The 17963-nt window shown below is 59.4% G+C and overlaps 1 protein-coding gene across 2 annotated transcripts in view; it reads right to left on the bottom strand.

The window, feature by feature from the left end:
- Positions 1–581: 581 nt before the first annotated feature.
- The window catches only part of RAP1GAP (RAP1 GTPase activating protein), a 167192-nt gene continuing 149810 nt past the window's right edge, over positions 582–17963 (bottom strand). Inside the window, exons 9-17 of one of the 2 annotated variants that reach the window (XM_050931224.1) lie at positions 17220–17351; positions 14451–14528; positions 12474–12583; positions 11727–11840; positions 7008–7128; positions 6611–6710; positions 5068–5171; positions 3973–4019; positions 2578–2665 (exon numbers count right to left, since the gene is read on the bottom strand). In XM_050931224.1, coding sequence (XP_050787181.1) covers positions 4011–4019; positions 5068–5171; positions 6611–6710; positions 7008–7128; positions 11727–11840; positions 12474–12583; positions 14451–14528; positions 17220–17351 — 768 coding nt within the window. In that variant the 3' untranslated portion in view covers positions 2578–2665; positions 3973–4010. Of the gene's footprint in view, positions 2666–3972; positions 4020–5067; positions 5172–6610; positions 6711–7007; positions 7129–11726; positions 11841–12473; positions 12584–14450; positions 14529–17219; positions 17352–17963 lie in introns of both variants that reach the window. The other variant, XM_050931225.1, reaches the window with a different exon arrangement.

Below are 17963 nucleotides of genomic sequence, written 5' to 3'. Positions count from 1 at the left end.
ACAAACACAATCTCGGATTTAAAAAAAAATTAGTTTCTGAACATTAATTTAGAATTGGATCCAATGCATTTTATGTCGCTTTAAAAAAAATGAATACAACACAGACATAAAATACCCTGGGTGTTCACAGCATAGTTATATTACATAGACAGTAGGCAGTTTCAAATTAAATACATACACATCATGGCATTGTACCTTCCTGCCCGCAGAGGAAGCCATTTCAATTTTTTTTTTTACACTGTGCTGTGCATGCCCCCACATGAAAACAGACCCATGCCTACACACCAGCCCATCCGACTTCAGGAGCTAATGGACTCGGGAGTGGCTGGTGACCCCTGTGGCGGCCAGGAAGCTGCTCTGGAGAGCAGCACAGGTCTGCTTTTTGCAGTCCATCATGTGCTGCCCGTGACCCTGGGCAGTGGCACAGAAGAGGTTAATATCACAGCTGGCAGACTTTTCCCCTCAAAATGTTTTTTTCCAACAAAAAAGGTATTTTTCAGCAAAATGATTTTTTGGGGGTGGAAAATTTTTATTTTGATAACATTTCCCCCCCTGCCCAGTTTTTTTTTTTTTGGTGGGGGGGCGCGGGGCAGGGCTGGCTAGGTTCAGGGACTCCTGGCACCCCGTGTCACTTTAGTCAAAATGTTCCTGTCTGTCAATGAAAAAACATAAATGGAACATTTCTGGATTAAAATATTTTCAAACAAAATTGGAAATTTGACCAGAAAGGTGTTTGTGAAAACTCACCATTCAGGGGTTTCGGGTCATTTTTTTCATTAAAAAAAAAAATACTGCAGGAAGCTTTCTGGGAAAAAAATATTTTTTTAAAAAATCCCTGAAAAAATGAATTGGCTTTTCCCGCCCAGGCCTGTCGACCCTCCCTTGCCTCTGGGCTACTGGTGCAGCATGTCAGCTAGCTGGCCAGCCGCCTGCAGCAGGAGCCGGGGTTCACCTGTGTGGCTGCGATGGGTCTGCCAGGCGCCATGGCTCTTTGGGATAAACAGACTCTAAGGGCATCAGGCGTTTGCCCAGTCCTGGGTTCACACGCTCTGATTCCATCCTGCTCAGGCCAGGGAGCCCCCGAGCTGGGCAGTCGTGAAACTGAATGCAGCCGAGCTCTCACAGACCCGACTGGAGGCACTGCCCCCGCACTGCTCCTCACAGCCATTCGCATGCCCCACCCGGCCCACAGCGCCCAATTGCTCTCCGCATGACTCTGCTTCCAGGGTGTTAAGAAGAGAGTGGGGGCTGGGGCGCCCCTGGCTGGCTATGGGGCAGAGCTGCAGTGGTGTTTGTGGACAGTATCAGCCTCACTAAGGGCAGGAGGGGAGCAGTGTGCACAGGGAGCCCCTGTGCTGGGGCCCAGGTGAAGCCCCCCCCATGCTGCCAGGCCCATGGAGCAGCTGGGACATAAGGTGCCAGACCGAGGGGACTCTGCACAGGGGCACTGCGCAGCCCTGTGTTACCAGTGGGGGGACGCTGAAAGTCTGGGCTAGTGTCCCACAGCACCGGGACACCACCGGCTTTTGCCTCCATGCCCAGGCCAGCCACACCCTCACTGGCATGCAGAGGTGAAGCAGCCCTCCCTCTGGCAGGGCAGAGCCATTCCAGGCCTGGCTCTTTCCTCCGCACCCTGGGCATCAGCCCAGCGCCATGGCTGCTGTTCAAGGCCATGCTCGGTGGCTGTGTACAGATGGGGGTAGAGGGGGGTATATACACCTGCCACTGGAGATAGGCCAGCCTGTCGGAGTGCTGAAGGGGGGCTGGCAGTGCACAGCTGGAGGCAAGGCCTTCCAGGCCAGGGCAGGGTCAGACTTTCTCCCTTGGACCAGGGTCCCACTGCTAGTTTGCCAAGTCTCCCAATCTCTCCTTCCCCCAGGACTCCTCCCTATCCTGGGCTCTTCCAGTGAGAGGCATCCTTCACCCTAGATACCACCTACGTGCCAGCCTTCCTCCTCCGGGGCTGGGTCAGATTCCCAGGGATGGCCTTGAGGAGGCTCTCAGGGTAAGACTGGCCAATGTGGGGAACGGGGAACAGCTGGCCGGGAGAGGTGGGGGCTGGAGAGTCTAGCTGCCACGGGTGATTGGCCCGTCAGTGGGGAGTGGCTGGGCTCTAACACACCATGGCATCGTTCCTGGCAGCAGAGTGTCGAGGTTCCTTCAAGGCCTGCCAGGTGCCCTGGGCTGCAGGACATGTCCCTGGGTCCAAGGGCTGGGCATGGATGAAGTGTTTGGCACCGCATGTCCCATCAGGAAAGTGCAGAACAATCCGAGCTCTGGGTGGGGACTGGGGACATGACGGGCAGGGCCACCAGGAATCTCTTCCAAGGTCTCGATTGCTTGTGGGAGAGGCTTTTTGGGCGCGGGCAGATGGCCTGAAGCCTCCTCAGCCATGTGGTGGGACCTTCCCACTGTGCCACGCTGGCTCTCAGGCAGCCAGTGCCTGGCCGCATTGTGGGAAGGGAAGGAGGGAGCTGGCCTGGCCATCTTAGGCCACAGGCTTCGGCTGCTGGCTTCAGTGATGGGCCAGTCGTCTTCAGCTGTGACAGAGGTTGGGGCCCTCCGCAAGCCCTTCAGCTTGTGCTTCTTGTGTGGGTGCTGCAGGCGAAGGAGAGTGGGGCAAGGGCGCTGGGCACAGGCCGTAAGAATCCCCGTCTTCTCCAGGCTGGGGGAGAACAGAGACGGGGGTAACCATGGGTACGGAGGCGGAAGGGATGACAGGCCAGAGGGTGGGACATGGGGAAACACAATCTGTGCCCCAAGATCTGAGGAGACCACGGCCCAACAGGAGAAGGGACCCCACAAATGATCCATCTGCCAGCAGACCTTGGGGTGACTTCCTGCCCTGGTGCTGGCAGGTCCCAGAGCCCTGCGCTTTCTGCACGTGTGGAGACAGCTCTGCGTCCTGGGCAGAGCACGGGCCATATGCCAGCTAGGCCCTTGGCGTAGGCTGGGAAATCAGGATTCCGGGCTGTGAGTGGGGGATTTCTCGCCCTCCAGCCACCCTGTGCCAGCTGTCGACTGGGACTAACAGATGCAATGGGGATCCCCTTGGGGGGCCTGGAAAACCCCTTGCCCAGGAGCACTGAGGAAGCAATACAGGCAATCCACAGAACGTGCTGCCCTCCATCGCCTCCTTCATGGACGGGGCAAGAATGGGGCAGCTCAGGAGCTCTGCCCACCCTGGACACAGACGGGCAGCTCAGAGCTGGCTCAGCAGCTCCTGGGCCGGCTGCTGACATGGCACAAGGCAGCTGCCCAAAGGCCCAGGGCCCAGCTCAAGTGCCACCCCCAGCACACAGCAGAGCAAAAATCCCAGGGGGGTGGGGGGGCACTTGTACTCCCAGCAGGAGGGGGAGACCTACCCCCTCATAACCATCGTGCCCCAGGTTCCTGCAAAGCCCTGTCCACCCCCACCCCCCATAACCATCCTGCCCCAGCTTCCTGCAAAGCCCTGCCCTTCCCCCAAACCGTGCCTCTCCAGGCACCAGCAAAGCCCTGCCCCCCATAACCATCCCATCCCCAGGCACTGGCAAAGTCCTGCCCCCCCCCCCCATGATATCTCACCCCCAGGCACCGGCAAAGCCCTGCCCTCCTCCCGATAACCAGCCCTCCCCAGGCACTGGCAAAGCCCTGCCCACCCACCCCCCATACCATCCTGCCCCAGGTTCCGGCAAAGCCCTGCCCACCCACCCCCCATACCATCCTGCCCCAGGCTCCGGCAAAGCCCTGCCCCCCCCCATAACCATCCTGCCCCAGGCTCCGGCAAAGCCCTGCCCCCGCCATAACCATCCCTCCCCAGGCACTGGCAAAGCCTTGCCCTCCCCCCCATATCCATCCCTCCCCAGGCTCCAGCAAAGCCCTGCTCCCCCCATAACCATCCTGCCGCAGGCTCTGGCAAATCCCTGCCTACCCCCCCATAACCATCCTGCCCCAGTCTCCAGCAAATTAGGCAGGACTGAGGGTGCTGACCTTCGGGGGATGCACGTCCACGGAGACTAGGTGAGGGACTAGCAGCTCTGCATGGACAGACACACAGACCGGGACATTAACCACGATACTGGGGTCACAAACCAACCCACAGAGAGCCACCACTTCGGGGTTCATCCAGCCCTGGGGCAGACGTGCCCTGGGTTCACCTTCAGCCCAGCCACAGAAGGGTTTACTAGTTCTGCGTCTGGCATGCTGGCTAGGCCAGAGCGAGTGGCTATTCCTGGCCCAGGGATTGCTGCCCCTTGCCCTGCAAGCAGGGACCAAGACACTTGGTGCCTTTGGCTAACGTGGCCCAGCCCTGAATGCGGGAGCAGGCAGAGACTCACAGGCAAATATGGGATAAGGGTGAGTTAGAAGCATTTGACCCACAGGCTGCACGTTGACCCCAGGGAATCTGGATAAAAGCTGTCTCCTTGAGGGCAAAGCGTTGTCCACTGGTGCTGAGCCTACGACAGCTGCATGCAGCTCCGTGAGGATCTCTGGAGCCCCAGACCAGGGACACACTCGGGCTCCCAGACCTGCCACAGGCAGGATGGTGGAGTGCCCAGAGCTGGGTCTGTTGTGGTTCCTTTGCAGTCAGGGGTGCTAGCCACCTCTGGTGGGGGGGGCATGCAGTCTCTGCTGAGCGCTTTGGAGAATCCCACTTCATACAAAAGGTTCCCGCCCCCATGCACCCCCTTCTGCTGCTGTTGGCCAATGCCTCAAAGCAGGGGTGATGGAAGGCTCAGAGCGTCCTGCATAGGGGACATAGCAAGGGCCAGAACGCTGCAGCTAGACGGGCAAGGCCGCCCAGAATTGGGGGGCACGGGGGCATGGCACCACGTTCACAGGCCTGAGAGAGATGGTTAGGAATTGGCCCTCTATGCGCCAGGCTCTCAGGTTGGGGAGGGGAATGGACACTGCTTCTCTTCTGCAAATCCGTGCTGGTGTCAAGGTGCTGAGTAGTGGGGGCTCCTCAGGGTAGCACTGGAGTCCCTCTAACCTCCCCCCCCCCTCACGGGCAGGCCCCATCCTGCATGCAAACTCCCCCTGGCCTCTCCCCGGGGCCCTGGCCCTTAGCCCCAGCACACTCACCAGGTAGGGCATGTGCCGCTCAGACCTCTCCAGCTGGATTTTGATCTCCGGACAGGCAGGGTCTCCAGGTTTCCTGGGCTCTGGCTGGGGAGACTGGGAGGGGCCTGGAAGGCAGAGTCAGATGAAGATGCGAGACGCAAGTTCCCAGCACGGCCAGGAGAACTAAATGCCTGATGCTTAGTAGCCAGAGACCTGGTGCACAGGCAAGTGGTGGAGCCATGTTCATAATGGATGACACAGGGGACTGATTCCCATTTGGCCCAGGCCAGAGCTTGGGCAGGAGTGGGGAAGAGGATGGGGGCTCTGAGTGCTCCTCTTCTAATGGAGCCACGCAGAGGCCTGCATGGCACCCGGTGTAAATTACTGCTCCCTTGGGGCTGCTCTAACTTAAGCCCTGCTTCCCGGAGCCCTCTGGGGAGCAGAGAATAGCTGCAGGGCAACGTCCCTGACCACAGCCTGATCCAGCCCTCGTGTGCCTCCCGCCCGGCCTGGCTGGGAGCAGGGCAGGTACAGAGTGTTTCACTGGCCGTGGAAGCCCCCTGCACATGCAGGCTTCACTGACGCCATTTCTGCTTCCCTTTAAGGCTGCTTGCCGCTTCCCCGAGAGGCATAAAGGAACCTGGGTACACTGAAGCCAAAGCCAGCATGCTTCGCATTACCAGCTAGCTGTGCTTGCGCCCTGCTGTGCTATCTCCAGCAGCCTAGAGCAGCGTGAGCAGAGACGGCAGCTTCAGCCGTGCCGTGGCCTGAACGCAGGGCTCTGCCTTTCCACCAGCAGCATCTCCCTCCTGTGGCATTTCTAGTGCCCCCTGAGCAGGCTGCCCAGCTGGCAGCAGGAAGATTTCCGGCCAGCTGGAAAGTTTGAACCCTTGCAGTTCTTTTCCTGATGTTACGGGCCCCTGAGGCTCCACTCCCCAAACTGTATGCCCCACCCCCCAGCTCTCCACCCAGCATGGAAAGCAGTGCGGCCTAGTGGACAGTGCACTACACTGGGATTCAAGAGACCTGGGCTCTATTCCCAGCTCTGCCAGGGGCCTGCTGTGTGAACTTGGGTGCCTCAGTTCCCCCATCTGTAAAATGGAGACTCAGATCCCCCTGCTAATGGCATCTGAGTGCCCAAGCACTTTGACATGTTATACAAGAGCTAGTGATTTCACCTGCCCCTTTGGCGCAACCAGCCCCAGATGCCAGACTATCCTGCCCATCCCCAGAGCCGTTCGCTGGCAAGGTAGGTGCACAGCTGTCAGGCGGACACACAGGCAAACGCAGAAGCTTGAGGTGCTACAGAAGGGGTCACTGTGCCACGGTATGGGAGGTGTGGGGGGGGCACTCAGCTTCCCTTTCCCCCATGGCTGGGGTTCGGGGCAGTGTGATCACAGCCCCCTGCTGGAAGGTCTGTGGCAGAGGCCAGGCTCCTGCCCCATAGATGCATCAGGAGCATCTCAGAGAGGCAGTGCCAGGGGAGGGCGGAGGGGACAGGTGGTATGGGGGGTTGGGGCCGGCGGTGGCTGGGGCCGCACTGGGTGGGGTCCCGGTTGGGTACCTGGAGAGCTCCCCCTGCTGGCAGTGCTGAGGCTGTCATCCAGCCATGTGCTGTAGATGAAGGAGTCTCGCTTATGGGGCGTCCCCGAGGCCTGGCTCTCCTGCAGGACACACAGGAGAGGGATGCAGGGCAGTGAGGCAGACACTCCCTAGCTGATGAGCTCTGGAAATGGGCTCTTCCTGGGAGACTCAGAGCCTCCTCCCAGCTGAGGATGCTGGGTCCCCCCCAGCAGCCAAGCCCCCCGGGCCCAGCTGACAGGAACCTCCCGCTCAGGCTGCGATCCCCCCTCAGGGCCCCGTGATCAGCAGGGACCTGCCCTGTGCAGTAAGGGCCCCTCCAACCCGAGGCTGGGAGGGCAGGGAAAGGGGCCAGTGTGCCAAGCTCCATCCTCACTTACCACGCCCATGTCATCGTCAGCACCCTCGTTCTCCTCCACCACGCTGCCGAAGCTGCTGGCGCTGGATGACGAGCAGGAGAAATCCCGCAGCACCTCGGGCCTCTGCAATGCCGGCTCCCCCCTGCAAACATGGGGCAGTCAGACCCAGTACCCCCCGAAGCCCCTCCCGGAACAGTGAGCAGTCAGACCCAGCAGCCCGCTGTATCCATGCCCAAGACACAGGGCAGTGAGACCCAGCACCCCACTGTATCCCCCCAAGACACAGGGCAGTGAGACCCTGTTCCCCCTGAGACACTAGCCAGTGAGACCCAGCACCCCCTGTGATGTTATTGGCATGAATTGTGACTGTATAGATCATTGTTGCAGCCAAGGTCCTATAGCTGCACCAAATCTAGTACAAAGGAGGTCAAGTAAGGTGTCTATGAAAAGGCTGCAATTTGCTGGTTATGATTATGCTGTCTGTGTGTACCATTTTTGTATGTGAAGTTATGAATATGGGCTATGTACTTGTATCTCAATGTTTGATCCCAAGTAGCCTCAGCAAAGCATTTGTTCAGTTTCTTGAGAAAGGACTATGCTCAAATAAATTTGTGAGTCTCTAAGGTGCCACAAGTGCTCCTGTTCTCAGTAAGTGCCCAATCAAGAAACACTGAACTGACAATGCGCTTTGGGAGACGACAATCTACATCTGAGTTTTCCTGGGAATTTTCAAGCTAACTTGGAAATAATGGCGTAGGCCTGCACACTGAGTCATGCATGGACATGTGATTTGCCCATGTGACTCCAGACTCCATCTTGCTGCTGGGATTTTCCACAGTAAGAACGGAGGGGTGTCCTTCCACATGCAGAGAATACAAAAGGCCCTGAAAACGGCTCCATTTTGTCTTCAATCCTGCTTCTTGCCTCTGGAGGAACCTTGCTACAAACTGAAGCTCTGAACAAAGGTCAGTCCTTTGTTCAGAGCTTCAGTTTGTAGCAAGGTTCCTCCAGAGGCAAGAAGCAGGATTGTTCTCCAGAAACCTGATTTGAACCTGCAATTTATTCCATCACTGCTACAAGCCTGAACCAAGAACTTTGCCATTACTGTATGTAATTGATTCCATTTAACCAATTCTAGCTCTGATCTACATGTCTTTCTTTTTATGAATAAATCTTTAGATTGTAGATTCTAAAGGATTGGCAACAGCGTGATTTGTGGGTAAGATCTGATGTGTATATTGACCTGGGTCTGGGGCTTGGTCGTTTAGAATCAGGAGAACCTTTCCTTTTACTGGTGTGTTGGTTTCATAACCATTCATCCCCAGGACAGGTGGCACTGGTGGTGATACTGGGAGACTGGAGTGTCTAAGGAAATTGCTTGTGTGACTTGTGGTTAGCCAGTGGGGTGAAACCAAAGTCCCCTCTGTCTGGCTGGTTCGGTGATGCCTTAGAAGTGGAGAAACCCCAGCCTTGGACTGTGACTGCCCTGCTCTAAGTAATCGATACTCTCAGTAGTGTCCCGCCAAAGGCTGCTTCGTTACACTCCCCTACATCCCTCCCCAAGACACAAGGCAGTGAGACCCAGCACCTGCTCCACACCCCCCTGTGACTCAGGGCAGTGAGACCCAGCACCCCCATAACCTGCCCATCAAGACACCTCCTGCACCCCCCTCAGACACTGGGCAGTGAGACCAAGCACCCTCTCTGTGCCCCCCTAAGATACAGGGCAGTGAGACCCAGCACCCCCTAAGACACCCCCTGCACCCCCCTGAGACACTGGCCAGTAAGACCCAGCATCCCCCTATTCCCCCCGAGACACTGGCCAGTGAAGCCACTGGCCAGTGCAGACTCCCCATGGCGCCCCCCCCCGAGACACTGGGCTGTTAGACCCAGCACCTCCTCTGTGGCCCCCTGAGACTCAGGGCAGTGAGACCCAATATCCCCCTTTTCCCCCCCCGAGACACTGGCTAGTGAGACCCAGCACCCCCCCTACACACCTCCCCCAAGACTAAGGGCAGTGAGGCCCAGCACCTCCTAACCCACCCATCGAGAAGCCCCCTGCACCCCCGAGACACAGGGCAGTGAGACCCAGCACTCCCCTCCCCCCGTGCCCCATAAGACACAGGGCAATGAGACACTGCACCCTCCCTGTACCTTGCCCAAGACACAGCATCCCTCTGGTACCCCCCCAAGACACAGGGCAGTGAGACCCAACACCCCCTTAACCTGCCCCCCGAGACACAAGGCAGTGAGACCAAGTACCCTCTGTGCCCCCCAAAACACTGGGCAGTGAGACCCAACACCCATCATGTACCCCCCCAAGACACAGGGCAATGAGACCCACCACCCTCCCTGCACCCCCCACCCCGAGACAGAGCAGCCCCCTGGTACCTCCCCAAGATACAGGACAGTGAGACCCGGCACCTTCCAACCAGGGCAGTGAGACCCAGCACTTCCTATTTGACAAAGTGGGGATTCCTCAAGGAATCAATTCTGAAGCACTTAGAGGAGAGGAAGGTGATCAGAAACAGTCAGCATGGATTCACCAAGGGCAAGTTATGCCTGACTAACCTAATTGCCTTCTATGATAAGATAACTGCCTCTGTGGATGAGGGGAAAGCAGTGGGTGTGTTATTCCTTGACTTTAGCAAAGCTTTTGACATGGTCTCCCACCGTATTCTTGCCAGCAAGTTAAAGAAGTATGGGCTGGATGAATGGACTATAAGGTGGATAGAAAGCTGGATAGATCGTCGGGCTCAACAGGTAGTGATCAACGGCTCTATGTCTAGTTGGCAGCCGGTATCAAGCGGAGTGCCCCAAGGGTCTGTCCTGGGGCCAGTTTTGTTCAATATCTTCATTAATGATCTGGAGGATGGCGAGGACTGCACCCTCAGCAAGTCTGCAGATGACCCTAAACTGGGAGGAGTGGTAGATATGCTGGAGGGTAGGGACAGGATACAGAGGGACCTAGACAAATTAGAGGACTGGGCCAAAAGAAACCTGATGAGGTTCAACAAGGACAAGTGCAGAGTCCTGCATTTAGGACAGAAGACTCCCATGCACTGCTACACACTAGGGACTGAACGGCTAGGCAGCAGTTCTGCAGAAAAGGACCTAGCGGTTACAGTGATGAGAAGCTGGATATGAGTCAACAGTGTGCCCTTGTTGCCAAGAAGGCTAACAGGATTTTGGGCTGTATATTGCCAGCGGATCAAGGGACGTGATCATTCCCCTCTATTTGACATTGGTGAGGCCTCATCTGGAGTACTGTGTCCAGTTTTGGGCCCCACATTGTAAGAAGGATGTGGAAAAACTGGAGGGCAACAAAAATGGTTAGGGGGCTGGAGCACATGACTTATGAGGAGAGGCTGAGGGAACTGGGATTGTTTAGTCTGCAGAAGAGAAGAATGAGGGGGGATTTGATAGCTGCTTTCAACTACCTGAAGGGGGGTTCCAAAGAGGATGGATCTAGTGGTAGCAGATGACAGAACAAGGAGCAATGGTCTCAAGTTGCAGTGGGGGAGGTTTAGGTTGGTGTAGCAGGGTGGGACTGGGGCTCAATCCTCCCTGAGGGCGGAGGGGAGCCACACCGGCTCACCACACTCTGTTGGCCCGGGGCCCGCCCCTTGCTTCAGGGCTGTGTGGCGCCACCCAGTCACTTGGGGCTCAGTCCCTCTGTTGCAGGGCTGAGCAAACAACCGCAGTTAATAGGCGGCTCAGGGCTCAGGCCCTTCAGGAGGGGCTGAGCAAACACCAGGAATGGCCTCCCCAGGCTAGGGAGGAGGGGGAATCTGCCAGCCTTGGAGGGGTGGCAGGGGGGACGCAGGCCCTCTCACTCCATTGCGTTCCAGCCCGGGGCCCTAGCAGCTGTTAACACCGCTGACGGTCAGTGGGAGATCCTGACCGAAACACACTGACATCGACTCAGGTGAGTCTGCAACCTGACTGCAGTCGGCTGCCCCCGGGCCACTTCCAACCTCCCCCTCACTGGGTACCTGCCATCCGCCGGCGTCGTCCGGTGGGTCCCAGACCATGGGTTCCTCTGGGTACCGGTAGGTCCAGTCCGCTCCTCTGGGAACTGGGCATCGGGAGGTCCCAGCCCCTCCTCGGGGCAGCCCAGCCCAGCCCAGCCCTCCTCGGGCGCTGTACTTCCTGTCCCACCCCATGACTTCCGGGGGGCGGGCACAGGCGGCGGTGGCTCTGCCCGCTGCTGTGCCTGTTCTGGCTTTTTCCTCCACAGGGCAGTGAGACCCAGCACCCCCCCCCAGGACACAGGGCAGTGAGACCCAGCACCCCCTCCACACACACCCCAGGACACAGGGCAGTGAGACCCCGCACCCCCTCCACACACACCCCAGGACACAGGGCAGTGAGATCCAGCACCCCCTCTACCCCCGCCCCCCCCAGAACACAGGGCAGTGAGACCCAGAACCCTCCAACATGTCCCATTCTCCCCTTCCCCCACCCTTGGAGAGACAGGGAAGTCAGATCCCTTACTAGCTGCCCCTGGACAAGTCTCTTTTCCTGCTCCCACCCACGGGTGCCCAGAGCCCTGCGGCAGGGCTGGGTCTGGACCACCCTCTGATGGGCATTTTCAGAGTACAGCAAATGAGTGCAGATCAAGTGAAAAGGACCCTCTGCCCCCCAGCCCAGCGCCCCACGTAGGAAATGCTCTCGTTCTCTGCTGACAGCCCATGTGGCTCCCTGGGAATCCCAGCCCTGGGCCAAGGAGGAACTGACTTGTTCTTCGTGGTGGGCATCTCTGGAGAGCTCTGGTTGGACGAGTTCTCCGACTTGGGCTCCTGGGACATGTGGCCGCTGTCAGGCGTCTTCTGAGGACCTGCTGGGTTCTCCCTGTGAGAGGCACCAGGGACATGCTTGGGCCAGACCAGGGGGAGCCATGTTCGCTGCTGGGCAGCTCTCAGACCCAGCTGCCCTCCCAGGGGGCACCAAGATTTTCCAGCCCATAGCATGGCAGGGCTGGATTGGTGACTGGTGTCCCTGTCCTGGTCTCCCCTGAGCTCAGTGCCAGCAGCAGTGAAGCACAAACCCCGGCTGTGGCCAGGCTGGCCTGGCCCTGGCAGTGCTTGGCAGCATCCCCACTCCCCTTGGGGTCTAAGCCAGGCTGAAATCGGGGTGAACTGCAGGAAGCTGCCCTCACGGGGAGAGCACATACCCAGCCTGCCCGCCCTGCCCCGCCCCACCCCGGCAGTCTGCTGAGAGCAGCCTTGGAGAGACGGAGCCGCGTAGCCACCTGGGAGGCTCTCTGTGCTCACTGAGGTGGCCCCTCTCTCCTCCTCCCCATCACTCTACTCCCTGCCTCTGCTGTGCCCTGTCACCCATTGGCACGGGTGCAGCACAACGCGGCTGGGGCAGGGCAGGTGGGACCCAGTTGTCTCTTCCTGGGGGTGGGGGGGTGAATGGAGCTGGTGCTCCCTCTTGCAGGTCTTGGTGCCCCTGCTCCTCCTCTGCCAGGGCTTCACCCACCTTTTCTCCTGCACCTCTTGGATGTTCTCAATGCCGATGGCACTGCTTCTCCGGGGGCTGAAGGGGCCAGATTTCTTCCGTGTCGGGCTCTTCCCAGGAACAATCAGCGACTGGAAAAGACTTGATCCCATCAGCCAGACAGTGCTGGGAAGCTCTGTCTCCCCGCGGGACACTGCTACCCTGCCCCCCACTGGAGCCAACCCAGCAATGGGCAGGTGCCCCCATCCCGAGGGCTGCTCCCCCTACAGCGTTTGCCAGGGCACCGGAGTCCCCTGCTTAGCCGGGTCGCATGAGTTACTGCTCACACACATCTCCCACTAGGGAGCCCTGGGTGCCACCAGTGCTGGGCATCAGGCTTAGAGCCTCCTCCAGCTGGAGCCCCATCAGAGTGCCAGGGGGCCGGGTGGAGAGGAGGAATTGGGCGATGACTCTGCCCCATTGCATGGTGCCAGCTGCTAGCCATGGGGCAGAGACTGGGGCTGGGCAGGGCTGATGGGTTCTGGGCGCCTGATGCTATGGGGGAGTGAGCATCTGTCCAACCGACAGTGCCCAGCATTGGAGGAGCACTGCTGGGGTGCCTGCACCATGCCAGAGGGGCTGGAGGGGCAGCACCTGGCAGATAGCATGGCCTCTCAGCTGGGCTTCCTGACATGGGGAGAGGTGACCCGGGCCTGTGGGGCACTCCAGCACAGCTTGAAGCAGTCACAGCCCTTTGCAAAGCCCTGCATCCATCTCTGGCACCTTTCACCTGAGGATGTCCAAGTACTGCATGGACTGGACCAAAGCCCTGTGAGGAAGGTACCATCACCCCCCTTGTAGAGGTGGGGAAACTGAGGCACAGTGAGGTGATGTGACAGACAGGAGAAGAACACAGGAGTCGGTACTCCCATGCCCCTTTCTCTAACCACTGGCTTGCACTGCCTGCCAGCTCAGGCAGGGCCATGCACGGCAGCTGTGTCCATAGCTGGATCTCAACTTGGAACCAGCGACACTGGCTGGGGACAGGGTGGAGAGCAGTCTGGATTATGCAGAGGGGCTAGCCCCGCTGGGGACCCAGTCGTGTCAATGAATTAACATTTGTTAGCCCTCGGCCAAGGTGAAGGGAAGGCGTGGGGGCCATGTGGGAACAAGCAGGGCTGGGCTGTGGGCACTAGCCTCCTGCTGGCATCTCACTGGGCAGGGGGGCTGTCTGCACTGTGGTTAGCCCGAGGGATGTATGCCCAGAGACTTCTCTGGAGTCGGCTCAGCCCTGGGGAGCTCGGCCACACTGCGGCATAACTCTCCCCTGCTGGGCTTGTCGCGCTGCAGGGGGCTGGACTGCGCTGTGCTGCTCTGTGAACACCTTCTCAATGGATAGCAGGAGAATTCATCTGTCCTTCCGGGCACAGCAGCTATGGTGGGATGCTCTGGCAGACTGGCACCACTGGCAGCTAGCTGCATCCTCACTGCAGAGCGGTCACTGTAGCAGCTGACGAGTGCTGCACACTGGAGCTCCGTCTGTACCCGCCGGGTCAGCCACAGCCACGGCCTGGCATGTGCAGAGGGAGCGGGAGGGGCAAGGCTGGTGAGAACACCAGTTCACTCTGCAGTGAGGCCAAGCTTGGGGCAGAGGGCTGGAGGGGGAATCGCCACACGTTGCTGGGCCTGAGGAGAGGAAAGGCCCTGGGCTAAGAGGAGGGAAGGCAGCAGGACCAAGGGACTGTGGGTGCCAATACCCAGGCAGGGTGAAAGCAGCAGGTGCCAGGGACGCTGACACGCCTCTCTCCCTACCCAACCCCCCGAACTTAGCTGCAGAGAAGCTGGGCTCCCAGCACCTCCCTGCAGCACCGGAGGCCCAGCCGGGCTGCCCTGCATGCTGGGATGGCAGCCAGGCCCAGCCAGCCAATGTCCCCACTGCGGCCCAGCTCCCTCATCACATGTACAGCGCTGGCTCCAGGGGTGGGGGAGAGAGAGAAAGAGAGCGAGAGAGACATCAACCTCTTCTATGGTTCCTATCCCTATGGCGCTGCCTCGACGTCCACACCTACTTGGCACTTTTCCAGGGACAAGCAATGACTGGCAAGCGGACAGAGGAGAGAAGCAGAGCGGGGGAGAGGGAGAAGAGGGGGGAGAAAAAGAGAAGAGAGTCATGCAAAAAAAAATGGCTTGACAATTGTAACAGGGCTTGTTAACAGCACCCTGTAGCTGCCCGTCGCCGGGTGAGCATGTGGGTGTCATGGTGGCCTATGCGGGGAGACACTGTATCTGTGGTGGGGATCCCCACTGAGCAGCTACTGGCGCTGGATGGTTGATTTGGAGTTGGCAGCTCTCATGGGAAGGCCTGAGAGGGTGTTGTGGGGCTTGCACAATGGGGAGAGAGGAGGGTGGGTGGGGAGCAGCTGGGAAAGGGGGCAGGGCTGCATGACACAGAAAAGAAGGGGGCTAGCTCAAGGCAACTTTTGCAGACAAAATCAAACTCCTCCTTCCACCCCGCCCCAGGCAGGTCAATCTCTCACAATTGGGGAAACTGAGGCACAGAGGAGGCCACGGTTTGCGTAAGGCTACACTGCAAGTCAATGTCCAAGCTAGGGACAGAACCCCAGATTGCTGGCACCTCTCCTCCCCTGAGTCCCAGCCAACCATCCCTGGGCATCAGGGTCTCAGCTCCTGCTGTCACTGCCAGGACCAGCAGCGTGGCCATGGCTTTCCGTAGGAGCAGGAGCCCATGCTGGGGGACTGGCCATTGCTGTGCTCAGCGCAGCCGTGGAGCCCGGCATTCCAGGGCAGTAACACCAGCAGGCAAATTATCCACCAAGTGCAGCCCCATCTCCTTCCCTGCCAAACTTTGGGGCCTCATTCCTCCTTTGGGGGCACATGGACATTTAATGCAATGAACAGGAGCGGCGCCAGGGTTTCTGACGCCCTAGGCGGATGGCCATTTTGCAGCCCCCCGGGGCTCCGGTGGACCTACCGCAGTGATGCCGGCAGGCGGTTCGCTGGTCTAAAGGCTCCGGTGGACCTGCCGCAGGCCACCGGAGCCTTTAGACCAGCGCACCGTCTGCCGAAATGACTGCGGCAGCTCCACTGGAGCCTTTCCAGCAGCGGACCGTCCACCGGCATAACTGCGGTAAGTCCACTGGACGCGCGTGCCGCCCCCCCCCCGCAAAATAGCGCCCCCCCAAAATTCTGGCGCCCTAGGCCATTGCCTAGGTCGCCTAAATGGTAGCGCCGGCCCTGGCAATCAAGCCCTCTTTTGCCCAACATGCACAGTAGCTGGCACATCCTGTACATCCCTCAGACCTTCTCTGGCTGTTGCCCTCACCAAGCAGGGTCAGGGCCATCACTGGACAAGGGGGGAACTGCAGAAGGGTGCAGGGCTTGGCTGCTGGATTGTAAACTGAGCTGCAGCGCAGTGCAGTGAGGTGCAGTGCGGTGCATGGCATGGCCACACGATAGCGCCAGCACCTAAGAATTTGGCAGTGGGCTGGTTCTGAGGACGGTGAACTCGCTCACATCCTGAAGCTAGTGTTTCCTCTTCCCGCTCCCAGCGGGGACGGACACCGGTGCTTTGCCCTTCCCTAGCCCCTTCCCTCCAGGGTCTCCAGGCACTTTGTAGGCATCGATCAGTATGCCTCACAGCCCCCACTCTCTCCCTGGTACAGATGGGGAAACTGAGGCACAGAGCGAGGCTATGACTCACCCCGCGTCACAGCCAGTCAGTGACAGAGCCGGGCAAGGAACCTAGGACTCCTGACTACAAGCTCCCCTATGCTAACCACTAGACCACACAGCCTCCTGGGTGGGCTTGCCCACACAATGGGGAGTTAACGCTGTGGGGCTCAAAGCAGGGGGGGGGGCTCAGGTCCAGGGGCAGGGCTCAGAGCAGAATGGGGTCAGACAAGTGGGGCTCAGAGCAGGGGGCGGGGATCAGAGCAGGATGTGGTCACACAGGTGGGGCTCAGAGCAGGGGGTGGGGCTCAGAGCAGGGGCGGGGCTCAGAGCAGAATGGGGTCAAACAGGTGGGGCTCAGAGCAGAATGGGGTCAGACAGGGCTCAGAGCAAGGCGGGGGGCTCAGAGCAGAATGGGGTCAGACAGGTGGGGCTCAGAGCAGGGGGTGGGGCTCAGAGCAGGGGGCGGGGCTCAGAGCAGAATGGGGTCACACAGGTGGGGCTCAGAGCAGGGGGCGGGGCTCAGAGCAAGGGGCGGGGCAAAGAGCAGAATGGGGTCAGACAGGTAGGGCTCAGAGCAAGGGGCGGGGCTCAGAGCAGATGGGGTCAAACAGGTGGGGCTCAGAGCAGGGGGCGGGGCTCAGAGCAAGGGGAGGGGCTCAGTGCAGATGGGGTCACACAGGTGGGGCTCAGAGCAGGGGCGGGGCTCAGAGCAGAATGGGGTCAGACAGGTGGGCCTCAGAGGAGGGGGTGGGGCTCAGAGCAGAATGGGGTCACACAGGTAGGGCTCAGAGCAGGGGCGGGGCTCAGAGCAGATGGGATCACACAGGTGAGGCTCAGAGCAGGGGCGGGGCTCAGAGCAGAATGAGGTCACACAGGTGGGGCTCAGAGCAGGGGGCGGGGCTCAGAGCAGATGGGGTCACACAGGTGGGGCTCAGAGCAGAATGGGGTCACACAGGTGGGGCTCAGAGCAGGGGCGGGGCTCAGAGCAGATGGGGTCACACAAGTGGGGCTCAGAGCAGGGGGCAGGGCTCAGAGCAGGGGCGAGGCTCAGAGCAGAAGCAGGCCCAGCAGGGATGCGGGGACGGTCACACTCACTATGCCTGTGGTTTTGGCCATGTCTGGGTTGTTGTGGCCGAAGCTGCCGCTGTGGCTGGTGGATACTGTGTTCTGCTTCTTGCTGCTGAGGCCCACGGCATCCATGGACTGGCTGCGGCTGCGGATCACGCGCTGGAAGGGAATTCAGTCACCGTCACTCACTGACTGTGCCGCTTTGGCAGTGTGCCCAGGGCCACCAGCCCACAGCTGCTGGCCATCCCTGGGCCCAAGCACAGAGCTGCAGCAGGCTGGAGGGGGGAGACACCGGGACACGCTCTGGGGAGCAAGGAGGGGGTTGTGGGAAGCAGAGTCTGAGACAAACCCCATCCCTCAACACCGGCTCCCCCGAGAAATGGCAGTGCTGGGCCCATCACCTTGAACATGGGCTGTGCTGGGTGGGCCTGGACCACGAGCCAGACCCTGGCAACGGAGAACTCTTGATGCTCCAGAAGGAGGCTAAAGTCCCCTTCCCACTAATGTATGTAGCAAGGGGTGTCCATGGTGGGGCTGGGGGTTCCTGCCTGACCCCTGCTGCAACTAGCTGCTGTCCTACAGCATGAGAATTGAGAACCAGCCGCCAGCCTGCGTGAATGGCTGTAGGACGACCCACTCACTGGACGTGGCCTATGAGCCCAGGTGGCCGGGAACTCCACACAGTGACTTCTCGCCTCGGGAACAGTGAACTCCTAGTGGTTAGGGGACAGCCGAGGCCAACAGCCCCTGCAGCACAGAAAGCATGAGCAG

This window comes from Gopherus flavomarginatus, chromosome 21, assembly GCF_025201925.1.
Source record: "Gopherus flavomarginatus isolate rGopFla2 chromosome 21, rGopFla2.mat.asm, whole genome shotgun sequence".
NCBI classification, from domain to species: Eukaryota; Metazoa; Chordata; order Testudines; family Testudinidae; genus Gopherus; species Gopherus flavomarginatus.
This window is presented reverse-complemented; position numbering and strand designations above follow the sequence as displayed.